Here is a 20817-nt window from a genome sequence, read left to right as displayed (position 1 = left end):
GAATTTCCACAGACCAGTGCTCCAGGATACTTATACTGGGCTGCCTGTGCTGTTGGGGGTGCCACTCCTTTCAATGAGACGATAAATCAAGGACCTACTACTTGATCATTAAAGAATTATATTAATTATGAATTCAAGTGGATTTCTCTCCCCTCCACACGATCTTCTGTGCAGTGAGGATGCTAGTGTGTAATAACTGCTGCGTGTAACGTTTTTTTTGTGGTGGAGGAAGTGGGTTCTTTCCTCTTTGTAAAACACTTTGGATGTGCAGTTCTTTATGACCATGCGGCACATTTGCAAGAAAGTAGTGCACGAAAAGGCTTCAAATGCATAAAAAAATCTGAGTTACATATTTTCATTATTTTTCAGGTGCTGGAAGAAGGAAAAAAAATGGAGCCAAGAGTGATTTCAGCAGAAAGTAATGTTTTTATGTGTGCATTTTACTTATGAATTTATTTTTTAGTAGTTGTTCTGACCCTTGACATACAGTGACGCACAGGATTAAACTTGTGTGAAGTCATTTTGAGCAGCATCTTCATAGTTTTAGGTGCATTACCTAAGGCCAGATTTCTTCCAAAATTCTTTTAGACCAGAAGCAGACACAAGAACAGAAACTGAAAGCCAGCGGGCAGCTGATGAAGATTCTTCAAAGCCAGAGCCTGAGAGCAAGAGCCAGGTAAGTACCTCTGGGGCTGGAGTCATTCAGAAATCGCAAAACGTTATCTGTGCATCTCCTCCTGAAAGATAGGCATGCTTGTCATGTGTTTTATTTAGAAGTGTGCTGTTCCAAGGAACGTAAGGTTTGCTACCTGATGTGATTTCTTTCTGCCTTGCGTTCTTTCAAAATGAAATTTGACTGAGGTGTGAAACTTCTACCCTTTTGTGCGGTATTTCTGCAGGTGGTTGAACACCAGAGCACGACGGGAGTATCTGCAGGTGAGCTCATTCAGATTCACCGTTTCCGTGTTCAGCTGTACTGCCTGGGTCCAAACTGGGCTGGGTTCAGTTCTGTTGACAGCTGTCTTTTGCTTGGCTTTGAGAATGCCATACACTTGTTTGAACATTTGTTTTCTGGTGAAATCTGTCAGACAGTCATTTCATTCCATTTTAGTCCATCTGACTTAGACTTATTGAAACCCCTGTTTGAAAACCTAAATGTCACACTGAAGGTAAAGGGTCTGGGAATCCCTGCATAGCCAAGAAAAGCTGTAGAAATGTATACTTCATTTCTGACCCTGGAAAACCACAGTAAATACAAATAGATGTGGGGCGATGATGCAGTGGGGGTAGTGCTAAGGGTCCTCCACTCATAACTGGAAGGTTGTGGTTTCAAATCCCAGATGACATACTGCTGTTGTACCCTGCAACAAACTGCTTTACCTAAATTGCTCTGGTAAAATATACCTAGAATTTTAAATGGGAGCAAATATAATTTGCTTTGGATACAAGTGTGGCCAAATAAATATAAGTACAGCGGAGAACAACAAGAACAAAGGATTTGGTGTTATCATGATCCACTGTTAAGAGCACTTACTTAGGATGAAAAGTATAAACGCTGGCTAATAATTTTTTTGTGAGCATTTCTTTTATCTGTACTATTTTACAAACAGCCTGTGATTTGTCCCTGTCCAAGAAGGGCATGCTGGGGCAGATTGAGGAGCTCAGGGGGTGGTGTTTTAAGTGTTCATTAAGCAAGGGCGTGGTAAACCTTTTGTATCGATATCAAAACGGCAGGAACTCAACATCAGCGCTCATTTCTTTGTATATCCACAAACCGATATGCTCAGTTATTTTCCCTATAGGTGTTTCTCACAGATTTCCGGCGTGCTCCGCAAGACTCTAAAAGATATCTGGTCCTACTTTTTAGGTAAAGTTAAAGAAGAAGGCCTTTCAGAATATAAATCTAACGAGACCAGAGAAACAATTAGGTAAGTATTTGCTTTATTGTTTTTTTTTTTTAATTTTCTGGCATCTCTCAAAAGATTTGGCCAAGAAGTGTTTAAAGTGTTAAGGAATGCCAGACAGAGCATGTTTCTGTCCTTCTGTAGTGACCTTGGGGAAACGATGGAATGTGGGAAATGCAAAGCAACAAACAGCTTTGTTCCAGTAATGTTCCAGAACCTCATACGATCACACTTTCATCTTTTGGAGTCCCTGCTACTCACTGATTTATCTCACTGTTATTGATTCTGTTAGTGGTGTGCGTTTTGGATAGTGTGTGAGTGTGTTGGATGGAAGCATTCTGTTATTGGATTTAAGTTGTATGTGTGTATTGTATGTCTTTATTGCCATCACAGCGTGTTGCAAGAAATTTGAGCTTATACAATGAAAGTATTGAACCTGAACTTTTGACTTGCATCTCCTAGAATGGTTAACGCACAGGGTAGCAGAGAACAAAACTAGTACTTATAATATGGGTACATATGCTCTTCTATTTCAAAAGAATAAACAAGCTGTGTGTGTTGCATAGCACTGAAAAGTTCAAATACAGTACTTTCCTGTCATGTAGATTTCTGGTTATGGTTAATTTTTTTCGTAATTTTGTTACACCTGTACTCTGTGTGGGGAAAATTGACAGTTCTGCCTAAGCAAGTTGTATCCCCTTATAACTTTAATAAGGAAAAATCCTTTACAGATTATCCTGTGACTGATAACTTTTAATGCTAGATATTGTAATTCTTGGGGAGAGAGCAAATATCACCATTCAGATGTACTGCACATGTTCTATTATTGTCAGTGCTCCTAGAGGATGATGTTTGAAGTAGTCCATTCTTAGTGCTTTGTATAAAAACCAAGGATTACTCAGCACATTTCATTTCATGCAGTACTTCCTGGATCCTTCTGTAAATTTGCATAGGTTTCACCTGAATGTTTCTCCTGGCTCTGGTCCCATTTAGTCCGTTGTGCTTGTCTTCAGCTCATGCCTCATTGTGTGGGGTTTTTTCCTCAGCTAATCATCCAATCACGAACTGTGACAGTGTTAGCACCGCCTTCTGGTCTTGTTACGTAGGGAAAGTGAAAGTTAGTGTTGTTGTAACATGAGTAAAACTACCGTACGGTAGAAGAAAAGGGAACGGAAGAAGCAGATAAATCCAGGATTTTTGAAGCTCAGGAAAAAAAAACACAAGGCAGTACGTACAAAATTTCATTGAGGTTATATTATAGGTTATGAAATAGGTTTATAAAGTTGGTGGTAATAAATAAGTCATGTGTAAGGAAAGAAATCTTGAAAGTAAGGAGTTATGTAGTTTTGTTTAAAACTTTAAGTTAAAATCAGTCTTTTAGATGTAATGTTTCAAACAGCTGTATTATTGAAATTATTGAAGTTGTTTATTTGAATTGTTTCAACATACCAATCCTTTAGTTCTTTCTGCTATGAGTAAATAGGTTTTGTGTATGGTCACTTCCTGCCGAATACAGCTTGTTTACTGTTTTTATTTTTATGTTCATGGTGAAGCAAGATTCTATAAAATTATTATGCTAAAAAGCTGGTTTCTCAATGCAGAGTTGCAGTAGAGTTATGTAGAAGTGCTGTCTTTTAAGTGCACACTGAGAGTGGAAACAACACGAGAATCATTTCTAGACTGGAGCAAGAGCTCTGTGTGGCAGTGTTTCTGGAATAACCAGTTCCTGTGGTTAAACATCCATCTCGCAGAGAAAAAAAATGGATAACCATCTGTTCTTCTTTTCTTTAGGGAAATGCCGGGAATTAAAAAACAAAAAATAGATGCGCACACTCCAGACAAGCAAAAGATGAAAGGCAAAAACCAGCACCCTCAGGAAAAGGTAAAAAACATTTAGAATCTGAGTCTGTAAAAGCTGGGAAAAAAATCATAATTTAAACCCCAAAGCTTCAGTTACTCTTAACCAACTTTTTTAGAATTTTGAAAGTTGCTGTTTCAACTAAAATTAGTATACAGAAACCATTTCAATTCAAGACTACAAGAAACAATTTCAGCCTAGAGTTAATCGTTAGAACAACACTGATTTGATTTTTCACTGGTTATCAAGAGAAGCCCGACTAACTAATGTTTGGTTTTAAAAAAAAATAGAAGGCCCGGTTTTCATAGGGCCGAAACTAATTTGTGAGAAACTGTATTACAACTTGAGGACTGGTATTACCAGCCCTTATCTTGTAAAGCAGAAAAAAGGACCCAGATGTGTGCCAAGCCATAGGGTCATTTCCCCCACCCTGTTCTGTGTGTCTGTAGCTGTTGTCAGAACTCGCGTACAGAGGTATCCAAGACAAGCTGAGGTCCCTGGTGCAGGATGCCCACACGGCCATGGCTGACCAGCGCTGGCGCAATGCTCAGCAGGCCTTTTCTCAAGCGCTGTGCCTCCTGGACAGCACCATGTTAAAGGTAAGAGGATAATGTGATAATGTTTCTTGATTAGCCCTATTCGATTTCTTGCATTAGGAATTAGTCTTTTCGCATACCCCAGCTTTTCTCCATGGAGACACAGACGCACAGACAGGGAGAGAAGCTGGGGGTCAGAGCGCAGGGTCTGCCATTGTACGGCGCCCCTGGAGCAGTTGGGGTTAAGGGCCTTGCTCAGGGGCCCAACGGAGTAGGATTCCTCTGCCGGCCGCGGGATTTGAACCGGCAACCTTCCAGTCACAGGCGCAGATCCTGAGCCAGAGAGCCACCGGTCCGCCCACACGCCTTTGCCAAACCTTTTTGTGCCTTTGTTTTGTTTTCAAGATCCATTATGGATTCGAGTTACACAGTTTCCGTGTTTATTTGGTCATCATGTGACGTCCCTTTCAGACTTGAGTTTGGCAAGTGATTTTAGTCCTGCATTGTACTGTGAAATGTGCACGTTTGCAAATATATTTTTGCCAGTTATTGAATTAATATGCGACATCAGACAGTATTGTTTTCAAAGGCATGTACAATAATTACAACTGATATAAGTAGTTAACTTGAGTAATTAGCCCTGGAATTAACAGACAACTTTGAAGAAAGTGTTTAACGTGAAAAGAAATGTTTAATTTTCCGCAGTTTTTAATTTACACCATGAGACATCAATAAAATCTAATTCTGACCATCAAGAATATATTTAAAATAAGTAATTTAAGAATATTATGCACTGTACAAGTTTTAGTTCTACCTCTCTAATGAAATATTTCATCTTCCTTTTCAGTTCAGTTTTTAACATATCTACATATTTCAAATTTTGAACTTCCTGTGAAACTACTGTGTCCTATTACGTTTTCAGTGCTGTCTCTAATCCTGATTTATAATTGAATGCATAGCTGCCTACCTTTCATTTTCAGCTAGCAGTTGCCCGTACAAATTTATGTCATTCTAAAAGTGCCAGTGCTCTACAACTTTAAGGCCTCCAATTGATTAAATTGCAGACCCAAGGGTTAAATCCGAGATTGTGTGTATGAAGAATGTGGTTCTCCACCCAGAGGCTACATCCTGGTTCCAGTGTTCCATAAAGTCACGATTTCTTTGTAATATGGGTGGATACGATGATGCAAGAAACATTACCTCACCTTGCTGTGCTTGAGTAGAGTTAAAAATGGAGACTTTATGGAGAAAGGTCTACTGGCGTTATCTGTGGACATTAGCTAGTCTGTAATCTGGCATAAAAAAATATGTTCACCACGTACTGTGGATTAAGCATTGCGCTGTTGTGTTTTCACTTTCTTTTCACCTTCTCACAAACCTTTCATCTGGGTTAATTGGGGAATTCTATTTCTCTTCTCCTTATATACGTGGTAGATCAGTGTTCAAGTAAAACATTTAAATGTACATTATTTGTGCCCGGTATTACTAGTTTAACTATGCATATACATTCTTTGTGGCTTACCTAGCAGCTACAAAAGTTAGAGGTGAGAATTTTAAAATCACTTTTTGGTGTATGTATTTTATTTTCTGAACTTATGCACGCGGTTAGGTTTTATTATAAAAAGGTCATTCCACTCATCTTGCTAGTTTGGTTGCTTGTAGCTTAATATTTCAAGAATTCTTTCTGTCCCTTTCTTAAAGGCTCCCACTTAGTCAGCTTCAACTGTAAGACTTTGGGATTTGATTACAGATGCCTACAGTACTGTGTAAAGAAATATCTCTGGTTTGGGATCTTAAGTGGCCCTCAAGTTCATTCCACTTGTCTCTTTGGGTCCTTGTGCTTTTAATGAAGCTACGGTCACACTATACGTTTATATTAGAGGTGTCTGGTATAAAAATTAATTAGCTTGTATTATCACATCCTGGAGCCATGCCTGTTACTTAAAGGTATTTTTTTTTAACTTCCAGGACCTAAGTCTGTCATCTCTTGACCATGTAATACTCATATATGGTCATGCTGCTGCCCTTCAGGAAATCGGTCAGCCTGAGGTAAGCCTCCCTTCTCCCCTTTTAGGGGGTCTACTGTTCATCCTGGATGACTTGCACTTGCAGGTGTCTGCTGTCACTTTGTCAAGTAACCCTGCAGTGCGAGAAAGAAATGTGCACTTGGTGTACCCAGAAAGATAGGACGATAATTGGAAAAGTGGGACATAAAGTAGCAACATACATTGTCATCCTTTCAGTAAATACATTGGAAGGAAAGGCTGTTGTGAAAAGGAATAGCATTTCAGCATGTGCCTGTATTATGAAGTTTGAAATTGCTTTAATTCTGCTTGGGCAGAACAGAGCGCATAAGGTTTACAGGAAGCTAGAGGCTCAAAAGGAGGTAAGAGATTGATCTGCGTGGGAAAAACCTCTTAGATTTCTTGTCCACCGCCTTCACCTCTCAGCCATCACAGCCATTGAGAAGTGCCACGCACTTCGTTTCTCACAAATATATCGACCAGCCACCTTTTCACCTTCCTTTGTTGTCTCCTCAGGAGCTTGCTGAAGCGGAAGCCGAGCTGTACAGAATTGAATCTGATTTTAAGGATGTGAGACGCTTCCACTGTGTGGTGTATTATGGCATTGGGAAAGTGTACCTCAGGCAAAACAGGTGCGGACATACTGTAATGGCTTTCTTTAAGAAGCAGACCAATTTTTTCTCTAGTGATGGGGACAATATACTGTTAAAAAGGTGCCGTTTTTCAAATGAGATGTAAAACCGAGGTCCTCTCCATGGCTAAAAATCCCAGGGTGTTTCTCGAAAAGAGTAGGGGTGTTACTCTGGTGTCCTGGACAAATTTCTTCTGACCTTTACCGATTATGGCCTCTGAATAATTACCCATCTGTGAACTGGCTTCATTCATCTGTTATCCTCCCCACTGATAGCTGAGCGTAATGGTGCATTTTGGAGTGCATTGGTGATGGTGGGTGTCGTGGAATTTTATCGAAGCAGAGCCAGGAGAGGTATTCTCATTCACTCAGTAAGGTCATTATTCATATTGCAATATGGAAAGAAGCCATCACCCCGTCTGTGAAGAGAAGTGAAAGCTGATTCAAAAGCAAGCAGGGAGAGCCCTTGTTTTATATCTTTTTTTAAGATGATGCAACACTTCAAGGACAGGCAAAGCAGTAATTTTCCATTACTTATAGGTTTTTGCTTTTAGCAAAGAAGAGCAATTGTTCAAATAGTTTCTACTCCCTTCTTCAAGCAGCAGAGATAAACATGATTAAAACATCCTGTGCCCTTGACGAGTTGGGTGCTATGCAATGCAAGGGAAAGTTCAGCACTTTGTCCCTTTTAATACTGTAGTTCTCCTTTCCTTAGGACAAAACAGATTACATCATAAAAACGAAAGAAGAAGCACCAATATATTTTTTGCAGAGCTTATCAGTTGCCTTCGGCTAATCTAATAACCCAGACAGTACATACTGTGTTGATGCACTGTCTTCTAAAAGTAACCTAGACAGTGCGTACTTTGTTGACACACTGTCTTCTAAAAATCTGCATGTAGCACAGCAGTTACATCCTTGTTATATATTTTCCTAAAGCTCTCTACATTTTAAGAAAAAAAAATACTTATTAGATTTCAATTTCATGGGGATTCCCCATTACTTGTAAAGCACTTTGAATGGAGTGTCCAGAAGTGCTATATTAGTGCAAGGATTATTATTATTATAACTCTGGTGTTGAGATTTTGGCAAAATGTGAGGTACACAGTTAAGAGGTGGGACTTTTATCTTTTGTTTTTCAGGTTTTCAGAAGCTCTGGCCAAATTTAATGACTCTTTAATCATGATAAAGCATCAGATCACACCTGGAAAACAAACCTGGCCAACAACTACAGTTATTGTAAAAGAAACTCAGACAGACTATTTAAAGGTGAGAAGCTTTGTAATTGACATTGCTGTCCATAATTACACCCAAATTTATCCTACGGTTACAGGTGTGCACAAGATTGAATAAAGAAACAGTGAAGCCTTAATAAAGTGTAAAGAAGCAGGGTTTTTCATGTTCTCAGGAGATGGTTTTGAAACAAAGTGAGAACACCAGAGAACTCGGCAGTTTTTAAAAATATACATTTAAAGTATTCTGATTCTTCTTTGTACATCAACATTTTGCAATCCTGCTCATCTGTCTGCTGTATGGAATCCTTTCCTCTTCATGTTTTTGGAAGTGCTGAGATAATTTTCCATACGTTATTTCAGTTTTGAATTTGCTTTCTCTGTTATCTAGGATGTTTTGGAGAAAGCTATAGAGGTTTGCAAGTTTCCTCCTAAGCCTGATGCTGTCTGTTGCTGTCAGCAGTGCTTGAGTCATTCAAAAATTCAGATCTACTTCACAGATCCAGATTTTAAGGTAAATCCTTTCACTAAATCCTGCTGGTATCTTTACACAACGTTTGCGTAATGATTAAGGCTTTGACAAGCAGGTTGTCTGATATGTCACTGAACTAAGGTCTGTTACCATTCCAGGGTTTCATCAGAATGATGTGTTGCCAGATGTGTAGTGTGGAGTATCACATTAACTGCTGGAAGAAAATGAAGGCTGTATTGTACAATGAAAAAAATGATAAGGTAAGGACCAATGGCAAAGAAAGAAGAAACACTTTCTTTTGCATAGACGGGAAAAAAGAAAAGTAGTTTCTAAAAGAAGACTGGGAGGTCCAGTTCTTTAGGGCAGAAATTAATCTGGGTTTTTTTCCCAGAAGTTAAGTATACTTTAATACTGAAATCAAGTAATGATTACTTAGTTGTTCACTGTGGGAAATCTGTCCATGGTCCTGAGCAGATGATGGAAAAACAAATCAGAACAGTCATGAGCTGCCCCTTTATGGGCCTTCCTGCCTGCTCTGTGAGATTTAAAGTAAACTCCTTTTCACCACTAGAAAGAGGTCCAGTTTTACTGTCTTCCATTTGCACTGAATATTGTTTTTCACCCCACAGGATTTTCTACAAGATACGTGTTTCACACCTGATTGTGGTGGAAAAATTTCCAGAATCATTATCTATGGCTCAAACGGCTTAATTAAATGTGAGGTACGGCTTTTGGTTTTTAAAGAGCTGCTCAAGTTTTCTGGTTCTGTTTTTTAAAGCCTCAGGCTGGAAAAATTGTCCAGAACTATTGACTTGCTTATTCAGTCTTGGACACATGCAGTGTCAAGGTTTTTAAAGCAATGAAGCTTTGGAACAAAAATCTGTTTTTTTTATCTTCTAGTTTGAGTCTTCTGTTCAAAAAAGCAGAGTTTCTGGAAAATCGGTTATCAAACAGAAATGTACAAGGTAAGGTGCATACTTCAGTATTTTTGTCATATGTACTTGATAGGCTTGTCTGCACTGACAATTGAAAAACAGTGCTGTGGCTTTTTTACCCGTTTCATTGCCTGCACAACATGAAAACATCCTTCTTATTTCAGGCATCCTAGAAACATTCATGTCCTGTAATGAAACTCATTCCACGATTTAAAACGTGATTTGCTTTTCAGCCAGAGGAAGATGAAATCTAAAGAAGATCGCAAGTTCAGACGAAAGCAGCAGAGAAAGGCGGCATCTGAGGCCATTAAAGAGAACCTGGAGGACTCGCCAGTGAAGAGTGATGGGAGTGAGCAGGAATCCCAGAGCAAAGGTACCCCATGTGGGCCCTCTCATCTTAACTGAGATGTGTGCTTTTTCCATGTCCAGTAAGAAGAAACATTAATGCTTCTTTTAAAGAGATTCATATTGAGGTGGTATATTCCTGGAAATGCTATGTATCTTCTAATACATACAGTATTAAGGTGCTTCTGAACTTGTAAGGTATTTTTATAGGTATTATTATTATTATTATTATTATTATTATTATTATTAATTCTTTTATTAATTGAAATTACACAGAATTCTCATTAGGATGTATTATTCCATCTGAGGAAACATAAAAACCTGTGGTTAACACAGTCAATATTTCATTTTATAAGCAGTGCTCAGCAGAAAGGTCTGGTTTACAGGGGAGATTAATCTGCAGTCTTGTATCATCACTGTGTAGGTTTGGCAAAACTGCACTCACTGCAAGTGCACGTCCTTTAGCAGGATCTAACCATTATAAGATTCATTTTATTAAAGTAACAGATAATTACTGGTAATTAGGATGTTTGCCACCAGTTATGTTTTGCTTGTAACTCTTCAGCAGCTCCTCAGAAGAGGATGATGATTGGGGACTGCATACTACAGCAGATAAGCGAAAACAAACAGCTTTTAGAAGAAGAAAAATCCCTGGATGTCTTGGTGGAGCATATCCGACCTTGGATAGCAATTGAAAGGGAGAAAGGCAACATCATCTCAGCGCATGGTCTAGAAGAGCCTGAAACACTGGGAGACATTGTGGACCTACTGCTGGAAACGAAGAACAGGGTGTGGGCCAGAGTGTTTATTGAGGCACTGACTCAAAGTCCAGGCATCAGCCCAAAACAGCACGACTGGGCCCACAGGCTGAATAATGCAGGTGGGGCTCTTTTCTCGCTCTTGAGGTTCATAAAACCTGATCTTAATTTTAACTTCGGCTGTGATGTCGTTAACCTTTTCCCATTTCTTAGTTCATTGACAGATCTTTAGAGTGACCCAGTAAGACCAGTTTTCTCTGAAATCGTTTTTTTCTATGAGGCTCTGTTCGTCTTGATCGGTGTTCATACCGGTATTTAAAATCAAGCTCTTGACATCTTTAATATTTCAGTGTTACAGTTGGCTCGTAACGTATGTGGGGGCTAGGGATTTTGAGTAGTATGTAAAGCCAAATTCACATATAGTCAAATCTTACCTTTGCTTACAAAAATAACCCTACTAGCTTCTTAAGGTAATACAAAATATTAAATGTAAGTATCAAAACAGTAAATAAAAGTAAATAACACCGTTTTATTGGCTCACTAGCTCTCGAAGGTGTGCCTCATTAATTTTTCAGAGAATTAAGCATTTTTTCAATTTTATTTTCCGGAGACGACCACTTAAGTTGAGAGCGCTAAGTTGGGAGTGGGCTGTATTTAATGCAATATTGAAATATATCTATTATTTTTACAATATGAACTGAACATACCCCTCTCCTTGTCCCTGGCAGGTTTGAAGGCTGCGAAGGATTTCCTTGACCAGTACTCTGAGTATCTGGAGGAGCTGGATCTCAGCCCTCTGTTGAGCTTCCCGCCACTCCAAGACGTCCTCATTCAGAAGTTCGGCACCATGCCCGAGTTTTTTAGCAGCCCTGGCTTCACTATTACAGATTATTTCAAACAGGCCCCACCCGAGGAAATGCGCCTTTTTATTTGGACTCTAGAACAGAACAGAGAACAATTTCCATCTTTCCAGCATGCATTGGATGAATATTTTGATATAAAGGGTAAATATTGGCACACACTTTCAATATACCTGTCTCTTGGCCTTTATGATGCCAAGTGTTCTTAAAGTACTGTAAATCTCCAAGTAATGGGAGGGCTTTCCTGATATTCTTGTAGTATTCAAGTAATGGTTGATAGCTCTTAAGACGTTCTCTTAGAACTGAACTTTGTTCTTGCTGGATTCATGAACTGAGAGATTGCTTATATATATTTTTTTCCATTTAAAGTCTGAGTCTTACTGATTTTTAAAACACAAAAAAAATATATTTCCTTATCTTTTTTTTTTTTCAGATGGGATTTGCGTTGTGATAAAAAAATCTGAAAATGAAAACCTATCTGTAAGTATTAGTTATGTTTTTTTTAAATTTCAGAATCAGTCTTGTATGAGTTCTCTTACTGAAGAGAGTATTTGATATTCTTCATTTATGGCATTAGAGATACTTTTGTCCATATATGTATTGAGTTGCGGGCAAGGGAAAGGTTACCATCTGAGGCATGCTCCTTAGTTTGTCTTCATTTTATCTGAAAGAAATTCCAGGATCATACTCTTATAGATCTTGTCCTTCATGTGTGATTCAAACATTATACAGCCACATGGAAATTGAAGAGATTCTTTCTTCTGCATTCCAGAATTGTGCTATAAAGCCTAAAAACAGAAATCGGAAAAAGAAGCACAAGGAATCTCCAAAGGTAAGCCAGACAGCCATTCTGTGTCATGTTCTCTAGCCTTGCAGAAAATATGCCTTCAAAAGTGGCTGTTAGCTTAGATGCTGTAATGCATCTAAAAGCATTTAAAATCTCAAAAACATAACGCTTACTGAGCCCATCCCACTGTTAACTAACTTTGTATCTTTTCTTCCAGACTGTCTATGTTCTTTCTGGAATTAGGAGTGGGGTTTACAGAGAAGAGGAAGACGAAGAAGACATTTTCACTGAGGCAGATACTTTGTAAGTCTGGGTTTCTGACACTATTGGGACATTCCAGAAGCCATCACAAGTAGAGTTTATCATGTTATTTGGGTTATATCAGCTCTTTGAGCACGTGGCTGGCCTTACAGTTCCAGTAAAATAATGATCTTCATTAAACTCCTCTTACTCATCTCTCATTTAAACTGCTTGATATTCCCTGCTTTATGGTAAGTTGTCCCATAATGATTTTTAAGTTAAACGTCAATTTAAGACCTTTACTCTCCTCATCTTGGCCTGTCCTGAGCAAACCATCATGCAAGCAGCTGAATTTATTATTCTTGCTTCCCAGTTCACATGGCTGTGGTTCTGTAGAGCAGGTGGGTCTCCTGTGTTGGGCACTAAATGGTACCTATAGCTGAAAATGCAACACCATGTTGTTGAATTCTGCTGCAAACAAGAAAAATACTAAGTTGGTTTTTTCCACAGAATGCTTTTCGACTCCTATGATCCTTTTATAATCCCTACGCACCTTCGGAGTCAAGTAGAAGAATTTGAAGGACATTATGACTATCAACCTGGCAGTAGTTTTTATAGAAGAGCTTTGGACAATAATCCAGACCCTACTCGAGAGAGTCTGTATGAGTAAGTGCTTATATACTGTATATATATATTCCTATTCATACAAAATCTACTAAATGCAGATTTTGTATGAATGGATTTTTAATACATTTCTCTAATCACTTGTAATGTATTTGAAGAAATGTTTAGCTCTGCAATTCAGTTTTGAAAAGTATTTTCTCTGTGGGCCCAAATGGTATGTGTCACCATTAAGACTTAATGGAAAACATTCTCGTTTTGTTTACGTTAATATTTGCATTTATCTGTTCTGCAAATGCAAATCACTCTAAAGTCACTTCAGCTTTGATTTAGCGCATTTAATGGTAACTGTCGTGCTGTGTCAACTGCAGTAACAAAATGGTTCTTCTTATATTAGTGGTGTGTGTTGGTATGTGTATGTATGTTATTTACAATATACATTATAAATCCCATTTTTGCATATAATCTGTTTTTCTTGGAATTTTATACAATTAACCAGGACTGATTGCTTAAGCAGAACTGGGCTTTGCAACCCCATTTCTTGAGGTAAACTACTACTGTAGACCCACAAGTAGAAGACTGTTTCATATCTGTCTTTTTTTTTTTGGTATTTGTTGAGGTTTCCCTTAGTCATGTTCATTTCATTTTCAAGACTCATGATTTAATTTATCATATTTAATCACAGTGTGATTTGTAGATAGTGGTTTTCTGTGTGCACAAGGTGCGTCCTCTAAATATCCTTTCAACTACCGTTAAATTGTACAGTAGCTTTAAGAGCTGCTGTGCTGAATTGAATACATCACGGTCCTTTAGTAAAATCTCAGTGCAATGCGGTCAGTTTCTTCACACAAAGAAATTACTGACCGCTTTGAAATACTGTGAAATTTAAATTCTCACAAATTTCACAATGCTGTGAAATTTAAATGTATTGTAAATTTATTCTAAGCATTATAGTGCCTCACAAGAGGGTTTTTAGCCCACTGCAACATAATTAAAGCTCATATAAGGACAAGTGGGAAGGCGCTGAGGGAAATCAGGGCCAACATAAAGGATATTTACTGGAAATGGTTTAATTGCAAGGATCTTAATACACTTGAGTGAGATGTGAACCTATATAGTGAAGTCAGCTACTGTATAAATGCCCTGTTCATACAAAACAACTTACCCAGGCTCTGCTTGCCCACAGCTATTTTGCCCAGGTGCTGGAAGAGCACGGGCCCATGGAGGCGGATAACCCCCTGCTGGTCGGCGAGTTTGAGAACTTCCCCCCCGAGGCACAGCGGAAGATCGAGGAGGCGGGCGGCCTGAAATCCTTCCTGCTGGGCTCGCTGAGATTCGTCCTGGTGGACAACCTCATTGGGCTGATGAAGCACGCCGTCTGCCTTCGGGGCGCGGGGCCAGCCGACGAGCAGCCTCCCGCCAGAAATGAGTGGTGTGTCGACCTTCAGAAGAGGGACAGGGAGGGCCATAGCCAGAAGAAAGCGCAGCTTAATCCCGCTGCTAAAGAATTTAAACCTATATATTGTCTTAATGCAGATATGACGGTATCCTCAGAGACTCCACTGCTGTCAGATCATGAACACCTGCCAGATGGGACACTTCCTTTGATCCAGACCAACCATTATAGCTATTCAGGATTAACCCCTGCTCCTGTATATTCAGCACCTGAATCAACCGTGTTTTCAGATCAATCAGACCTTTTTGTGCCTTATATTCCTCCTCATGTACATTGTGAAATTGCTCCTAATTCAGATGTAATTATTGCTGGTCCTTTAAATAGTAGTATTGGTATTGAAAGATCTAATAGGGTGTTTGATCCTGAAAGGACAAAAGCGTCAGAAACTATTGCGGAGTATTCAGCTCCTTACCATAGCCCACCTAACGATGCATTGTCACACCAATATGTCTTTAATTCTGATATTAATAACGAAGGTATTCAACCACACCATGTAAAACTGGAACTTAGATGCCCTATGAAGACCACTGAAGATACTAAAACGGTTTTGAAAAAGTCAGTATATGTACAGGTGAGGAAGCATGCCTACCCTTTGAGCTCCTTAAACATGCACCACGTCTTGGCATAGCAGTTTAAAGGTCCCAGACAACAGAATAAATTACATTTTCTTGTTCTCAGTGATTGCTTTTAAGTTTGATGTAGCAATTAGGCGTAAGTTGATCTGATGTCATGTGCAGGGAGGGCAGGTACGATACATGATTTAACATGGCAATATCTTATTTCTCTTATTCTGTATTTTGGTTCCTTTCTAAATATTTCATTGCCAAACATTTGTACGTCTGTGCACTTATTGTGTTTAAAACGTTTCTTTCCCTGTGTAGGTGCTTTGGGAACCCATGGATGACGTTGCAGTTAATACAGAACCTTACAAACCATTTGAAAAAAATAAGGTAAGAGTTTCCGAGATCTACTTTAGTGCTTAAAAGGTCTTGCTGACCGAAAGATGTCTAGAAATGTTTTAAAGGAATTCGTAAAGGTTAATTCCATGCTGAAATGAGGAGAAAAAAACGCAACGTTTCGGCTGTGAAGCCTTCTTCGAGTGTCAAAGTTGTTTCCTTTCTTTACCTTTTAGCATGAAACAAAGCTTTCCTTGTTCCTTTGCAGCCTACACATGACGTAGTATGACTTAAGACCTTTGTATTTTATTTTATTTTGTTTGGTTTCAGGGTGATCTAATCCTAAAAGAAAAGGATAACATAGATTTAGAAAAACAACTGAAACAAATTGAAAAAGGAATTGAAGAAAACCAGCGAATGAAAAAAGAAGAAATTACTTCCCTGGAAGAAGAGTTAAAAGAAATAAATCAGAATATAGAGGTACAAAATTATTGACTTGAATGTTTTATTGATTTATCAACCTTGTTTCAAATCAATCCGGAATTTTTGGTTCGGATTCTTTGTACAGAGTGTTGCAGAAATTGTTGCAGAAATTAAAACAAGTCATGGACTGTATTTTGTATTGTATTTGTATTTGTTTTATTATTTAATTGATTGGCATCTCTGCCTGGCAATGAACAATGGATTTGTAGAAGGTGCTTCTCGATCAAGACATTGTGATTTTGTTTTTCATTTTTCTTGAAGAAAATAAGAGCAGCTACAAACAAAAGGAGATCATGCAGACCATCTAGTCTGTTTGGACGTTAGTAGCTAACTGATCCAAGGTCTTCGTCTAGCCAGTTTCTGAATGAAGCCTTGGTACCGGTTTCTGCAACATGGCTGGGTAGTCCTCTGGTTTTTTTTTCCCTCATTCAGAAGAGGATTGTGGACTTAATTTTGTCATTTGACTTCGTCTTTGAAGATTTTGAATGCTCGAACCTGCTCCCATCATAATCACCTGTGACTCGAAGCCTTTAAACCTTTTGGTTTCTTTCAATTTGGGGATGTATCTGGTCTCTTCTGACTTCATTCCAAAGCAGCAATACTTTTTGTGGAACATCATGCCCAAAATTCTAAGTGAGGTCATTTGAGAGTATTAACAATGTATTGATTGATTGATTGAAATTATCTGCTTTTGTTGTTTTGCATTATTCCTGTGCAGATTGCAAATAAAGAATTGGAGTTATTCCAACAGAAGTTAGAAGAGGAGGTGAAGAAAGATCAACAGGAAAAAAAGGAAAATCAGGAAACATTAAAGGCCCTTAAAAATCAAATCAAAGAACTTACTGAATCTAATGAGATGTGAGTAGTGGAGTTCCTTTGTTAAAACTTGAAATTTTGAACTTTTGCCAATTATTGATCCATTCATTGCACATAGTGGAAAATGTTTTTCCCCCTTTTTTTAACCAATGAATATAAGTTAAGGTGTCTGTGATGCACATTTTAAAGTGAAGCTGAAGTGAACATTTGACTTTTTTAAAAAACAAATTATTTTCTTTTCTCAGCTGCTTAAAAAACATTAAGGAGAAGAAGAAGGAATATAATAAACACCTTAATGACTTCCTAGACCTAAGGCAAGTATCCCTGAGCAACAAAGCAGTTCACAATGGTCAGAATTCACCTTGATTACAGTTCTGGATTTACTTATCAACCTCCTAAATGTTCAGTGGAGATTTTCTCCAGCCATAACTAGGTGTTAAGTGCACAGAAACAATTAATATATTAGTATATTTTAGAGACTGAATTCAGGTATTTAAAAATGCTTATCTTTAAGTATGGAATTAAGATTAAGACAGATTCTGTCTTTGCTGTGGTTGGGTGTTTTTCAAGGTGCTCTTTTGGGATGAATTACAGGTGTCAGCTCTCAGTATCAGTACAGTACTATTAAGACTTCAATTCACAAAAAATAAAATACTGCACATTTGGTCACCATTACAGTTTGCACACAAGTATTCACAATCTCCCAGGAACATTTAAAAGCAAGAACAAGCCACTCGGCCTATCAAGCCTGTTTGGTAGTAGCTAATTGATCTGCGGATCTCATCCTGCTGATTCTTAAGGGGAGCCAGGGTATCCTGTTCCACGCTCCCAAAGAGCGTCTCCTTTTCTCGGTTCTAAATGTATTATAATACAATGGTCTTATTGTCATTTACAGCAACCAGTCAGCTGCTGAGAAGATGAGCTTGGAAGAAGTTATCAAGAAGAGCAAGGATATGCATGCAGAGGCAGTGAAAAGATCACAAGCTGCAGAGGTGAAGTGTATCTTGTAGTCCACTGTTATCGTTAGGCGTTTCATTTATCCTCTCCTGTGTCTCAATATAGTTTAAAAGACATTTTTGCTTTTGGATCTCCTGTAATTCCAAGACCGGGATAGTTATGACAAATAAAAGCCAATTCTATTAAAAACAGTTGCATTCCTGCTCTGCTTTTTTGTGATAATAATAAAAAAAGGTTTGCTTCTTTGTTCCTGTAGATCTGTCTGCTGGAGAACAAGTGCAAAGCCAGCCTCCGTAACCTCCAGAAGTGCGTTTCAGAAGGAGAGTCCGTTCTTGCGAAGCTGAAGCAAATAGCAGCTGTGTAAGAAGGGTTCAGTTCTTCCACTGGCTTCGGCTTTTGTATAGACCTCTTATGATTAGCCATCCCTTGCCTTTATTTAAACTAGAATTCTGCTACCGAAATGTGATTACGTGTTGTCTAAAGCTGCTGTGGGGCCTACAGTTCTTTGTTTCCTCTTGATTCACAATCAGAATCAAAGGTACTTACATGTGGTACTGTTGGACCCACACAAATGGGCCATAACTGTAAGAAGATAAGCTAGTGAAGCTGAAGTGGACCCCAGGTCTAAGTCAGCGTTGCGGTGTGTGGTGGTGCCTCGGGGGTGGAAATTTGGTTATGTATCTAGGGAATGGAGCACTACTGCTATCCCAGCGTGTTTTACAGTTCTCCATCGGTGTTGGTCCAAAACGGCAACCCGCATTGACGCACAGTAGAACCATCCTGTAGGTCTTGGTGTAGAGCTGAGGGGTAGCAGCAGCTGGTGTGAAGTCGCCCGCTTGCGTCAACGCTGCTCTGCTTTCCTCCCAGGGTCCCCCCTCCAGCCTTCTTCATCCCAGTGATGGACGCCTGGCAGGCCCACGTGCTGGATGCCAAGGAGAAGATCCGAAAAATAGAAGTGAGTCTGTCGGGCTGCACACGCGTGGGAGACGGCAAGGAGGAAACCTGTTTTGCTCTGTTGCCGGCGAGTGCTTAGCCAGAAATACCAGTGTCCTCTGGGCCAACCTGTGAAGAGAGGGGCACATTTCCATTTCATTAGAACGTGTATTCAGGCTTTATTTTTTGTTTTGCCTAAATCCTATGCAGGGCCAGTACAAAGAACAAATCGAGCTCGTGAAGATGGGTACATGGTTAACAAGTCTGGCGCCTGTGAACGTCCCCAGTCCTCTTCCGGCCCCCGTGCTTCCGGTAAGTGTTCAAACCTGTAGCTTTTCTGCTTAATGTGAAGCACAGGGTTTGACTGTTGTTTTTAAAAAGAGACAGATTTATATACATCAATTTTAAAAGCATTTCTTCACCCATCTTGCTTCCTTTACTGAATTATTATTATGCTGTGTTTTGCCATCATGGATTTTATTTCAGGGAATCAACTTTATGGATAGACAAAGTGTTGTCAATACTGTTTGTATACTGTATATTCCAAATATGGAATAATATTCCTGGAAGGCAAAGGCTCACCAATACTAGCTCTGGATGATCCTATCCATTTTATCCACCTGTGTAATACTTTTTACACTGTTAGTGCCCGCAGCACAAAGGGATTACAAGAAAAAAATAATGTATCGGCAGAATGACTGTAGAGCACTGTAGAGTGCTCAGAGGCTGGTCAGAGGTGACATATTGACCGCAGGAAACTCATCTTCTGTGGGTCAGAGAACATGGGAAGTGGTGGCAGAGAGAATGTGGGAGTGTCTTTTTCGGGAATGAATGCTGTTTTGGCTGACAAAGCCAGAATATACCATTATATTGATCGTTGAAGACAATGTGGGGAGAAATCGCCTTCATGGCGAAGGAAAGCAACACCTTTGATGCAGATTGAGGGCAGCTGTGCTGTTCAGTGAGCGATGCACTTACACAATCCCTGAACGAGCCGATTTTCATCCCATTGCAAGCCAATCCAGTAGTGATTGATGTTCCAATGCGACATCGCAGAACCGCGCGAGTACTAGGATTACAGTGGGGCGACATCGTGAAAAGAGTGTTGAGGTCCTGCTGCAGCCGGAGGTCTTTTCCACCCGATCGTGCAGTACGACATCCGTGGGCCGGTTCAACCATTCTGTCGGCAGCAGACAAGTCTGACCAGCCAGCCTCCAGCAGGTGGCTGCAGATACACAGGAGAATCGGCAGATTATGCTACAGCAGTCAGGCCAGCGACTGTAAGGGCTGACTGTCACTGCTGTCAAGATGCCATTTCCAGTATGCTTAGGCAGATCATACCCGATACTAAACACTTGTACTAGTGCACGTCTTCATAACAAACATGAACCATTGTTCTTTAATCTGTGTTTTTGTTTACATTTTCTGCGATTCTAAGTATAAAAAATGTGATTTACAGACAATAGATCTGAATGTTGCAAGTCATTAGAAATCGTTTTTGGTTTTTGTCACAGTAAGGTCAAGGCTTGATGTAAAACTGGGGATACTAAACAGGTGCCTGACAGTGTGCATTTTTTTAGTTCCTCATTTAGTATCAGGCTTCATTTCTGACAGGAACTTTGTACTTCCTTATATCATGCTGCCATCTAGTGATTTCACTTGGGTACCTCCTCATACGGTGGGGTTCCATCTCATTTTATTTTTTAAAGCTGCCTTTAGATCCTTTGAATATTTGTTTTCTAGTTTGTAAATTGGTAGATGTCTGACCAGTTTTAATAAACATTACAGTTCAATTATATTATATTAAGTTATTCATATATAAATATAATGTAATAAAGTTATTATCATTATATTACATTCCATACTAATTTAGAAACCTGTGAGTTATTTCATAATTTGATTGTATCTCTTGGAATTCCTTAAATATTCCCAAGTCGTAGGGATCTTGAGAATAACAGGCTTCAATTATTTTAGGTATGCAGGCCTAAAATGAGTATACCGGCCTGTTTAAAATTGTTCTACAGAAAAAAATAACATAGGCTAGCTGTCCCTGCTCTTCTAAGTTTCCATTCT

The 20817-nt window shown here is 39.1% G+C and overlaps 1 protein-coding gene across 3 annotated transcripts in view; it reads left to right on the top strand.

Annotated features, from left to right (window-relative positions):
• The window catches only part of ttc3 (tetratricopeptide repeat domain 3), a 35163-nt gene that overhangs the window by 11873 nt on the left and 2473 nt on the right, over window positions 1-20817 (top strand). For 2 of the 3 annotated variants that reach the window (XM_069189989.1, XM_069189991.1), the window contains 29 exons: window positions 370-418; window positions 589-676; window positions 900-936; window positions 1868-1928; window positions 3696-3786; window positions 4212-4361; window positions 6267-6347; window positions 6839-6954; window positions 8096-8222; window positions 8577-8699; window positions 8816-8917; window positions 9287-9379; window positions 9558-9622; window positions 9826-9965; window positions 10503-10817; window positions 11424-11699; window positions 11989-12035; window positions 12328-12387; window positions 12560-12645; window positions 13093-13248; window positions 14390-15230; window positions 15541-15609; window positions 15886-16035; window positions 16757-16896; window positions 17100-17168; window positions 17750-17846; window positions 18068-18171; window positions 18679-18766; window positions 18955-19056. In XM_069189989.1, the coding sequence (XP_069046090.1) occupies window positions 370-418; window positions 589-676; window positions 900-936; window positions 1868-1928; window positions 3696-3786; window positions 4212-4361; window positions 6267-6347; window positions 6839-6954; window positions 8096-8222; window positions 8577-8699; window positions 8816-8917; window positions 9287-9379; window positions 9558-9622; window positions 9826-9965; window positions 10503-10817; window positions 11424-11699; window positions 11989-12035; window positions 12328-12387; window positions 12560-12645; window positions 13093-13248; window positions 14390-15230; window positions 15541-15609; window positions 15886-16035; window positions 16757-16896; window positions 17100-17168; window positions 17750-17846; window positions 18068-18171; window positions 18679-18766; window positions 18955-19056 (3923 nt within the window). The remainder of the gene's footprint in view (window positions 1-369; window positions 419-588; window positions 677-899; window positions 937-1867; window positions 1929-3695; window positions 3787-4211; window positions 4362-6266; window positions 6348-6838; window positions 6955-8095; window positions 8223-8576; window positions 8700-8815; window positions 8918-9286; window positions 9380-9557; window positions 9623-9825; window positions 9966-10502; window positions 10818-11423; window positions 11700-11988; window positions 12036-12327; window positions 12388-12559; window positions 12646-13092; window positions 13249-14389; window positions 15231-15540; window positions 15610-15885; window positions 16036-16756; window positions 16897-17099; window positions 17169-17749; window positions 17847-18067; window positions 18172-18678; window positions 18767-18954; window positions 19057-20817) is intronic. The other variant, XM_069189990.1, reaches the window with a different exon arrangement.

Source organism: Lepisosteus oculatus, chromosome 5, assembly GCF_040954835.1.
Source record: "Lepisosteus oculatus isolate fLepOcu1 chromosome 5, fLepOcu1.hap2, whole genome shotgun sequence".
Lineage (NCBI taxonomy): Eukaryota > Metazoa > Chordata > Actinopteri > Semionotiformes > Lepisosteidae > Lepisosteus > Lepisosteus oculatus.
The sequence above is the reverse complement of the archived record's forward strand: the minus strand, read 5'-3'. Positions and strand labels throughout refer to the sequence as shown.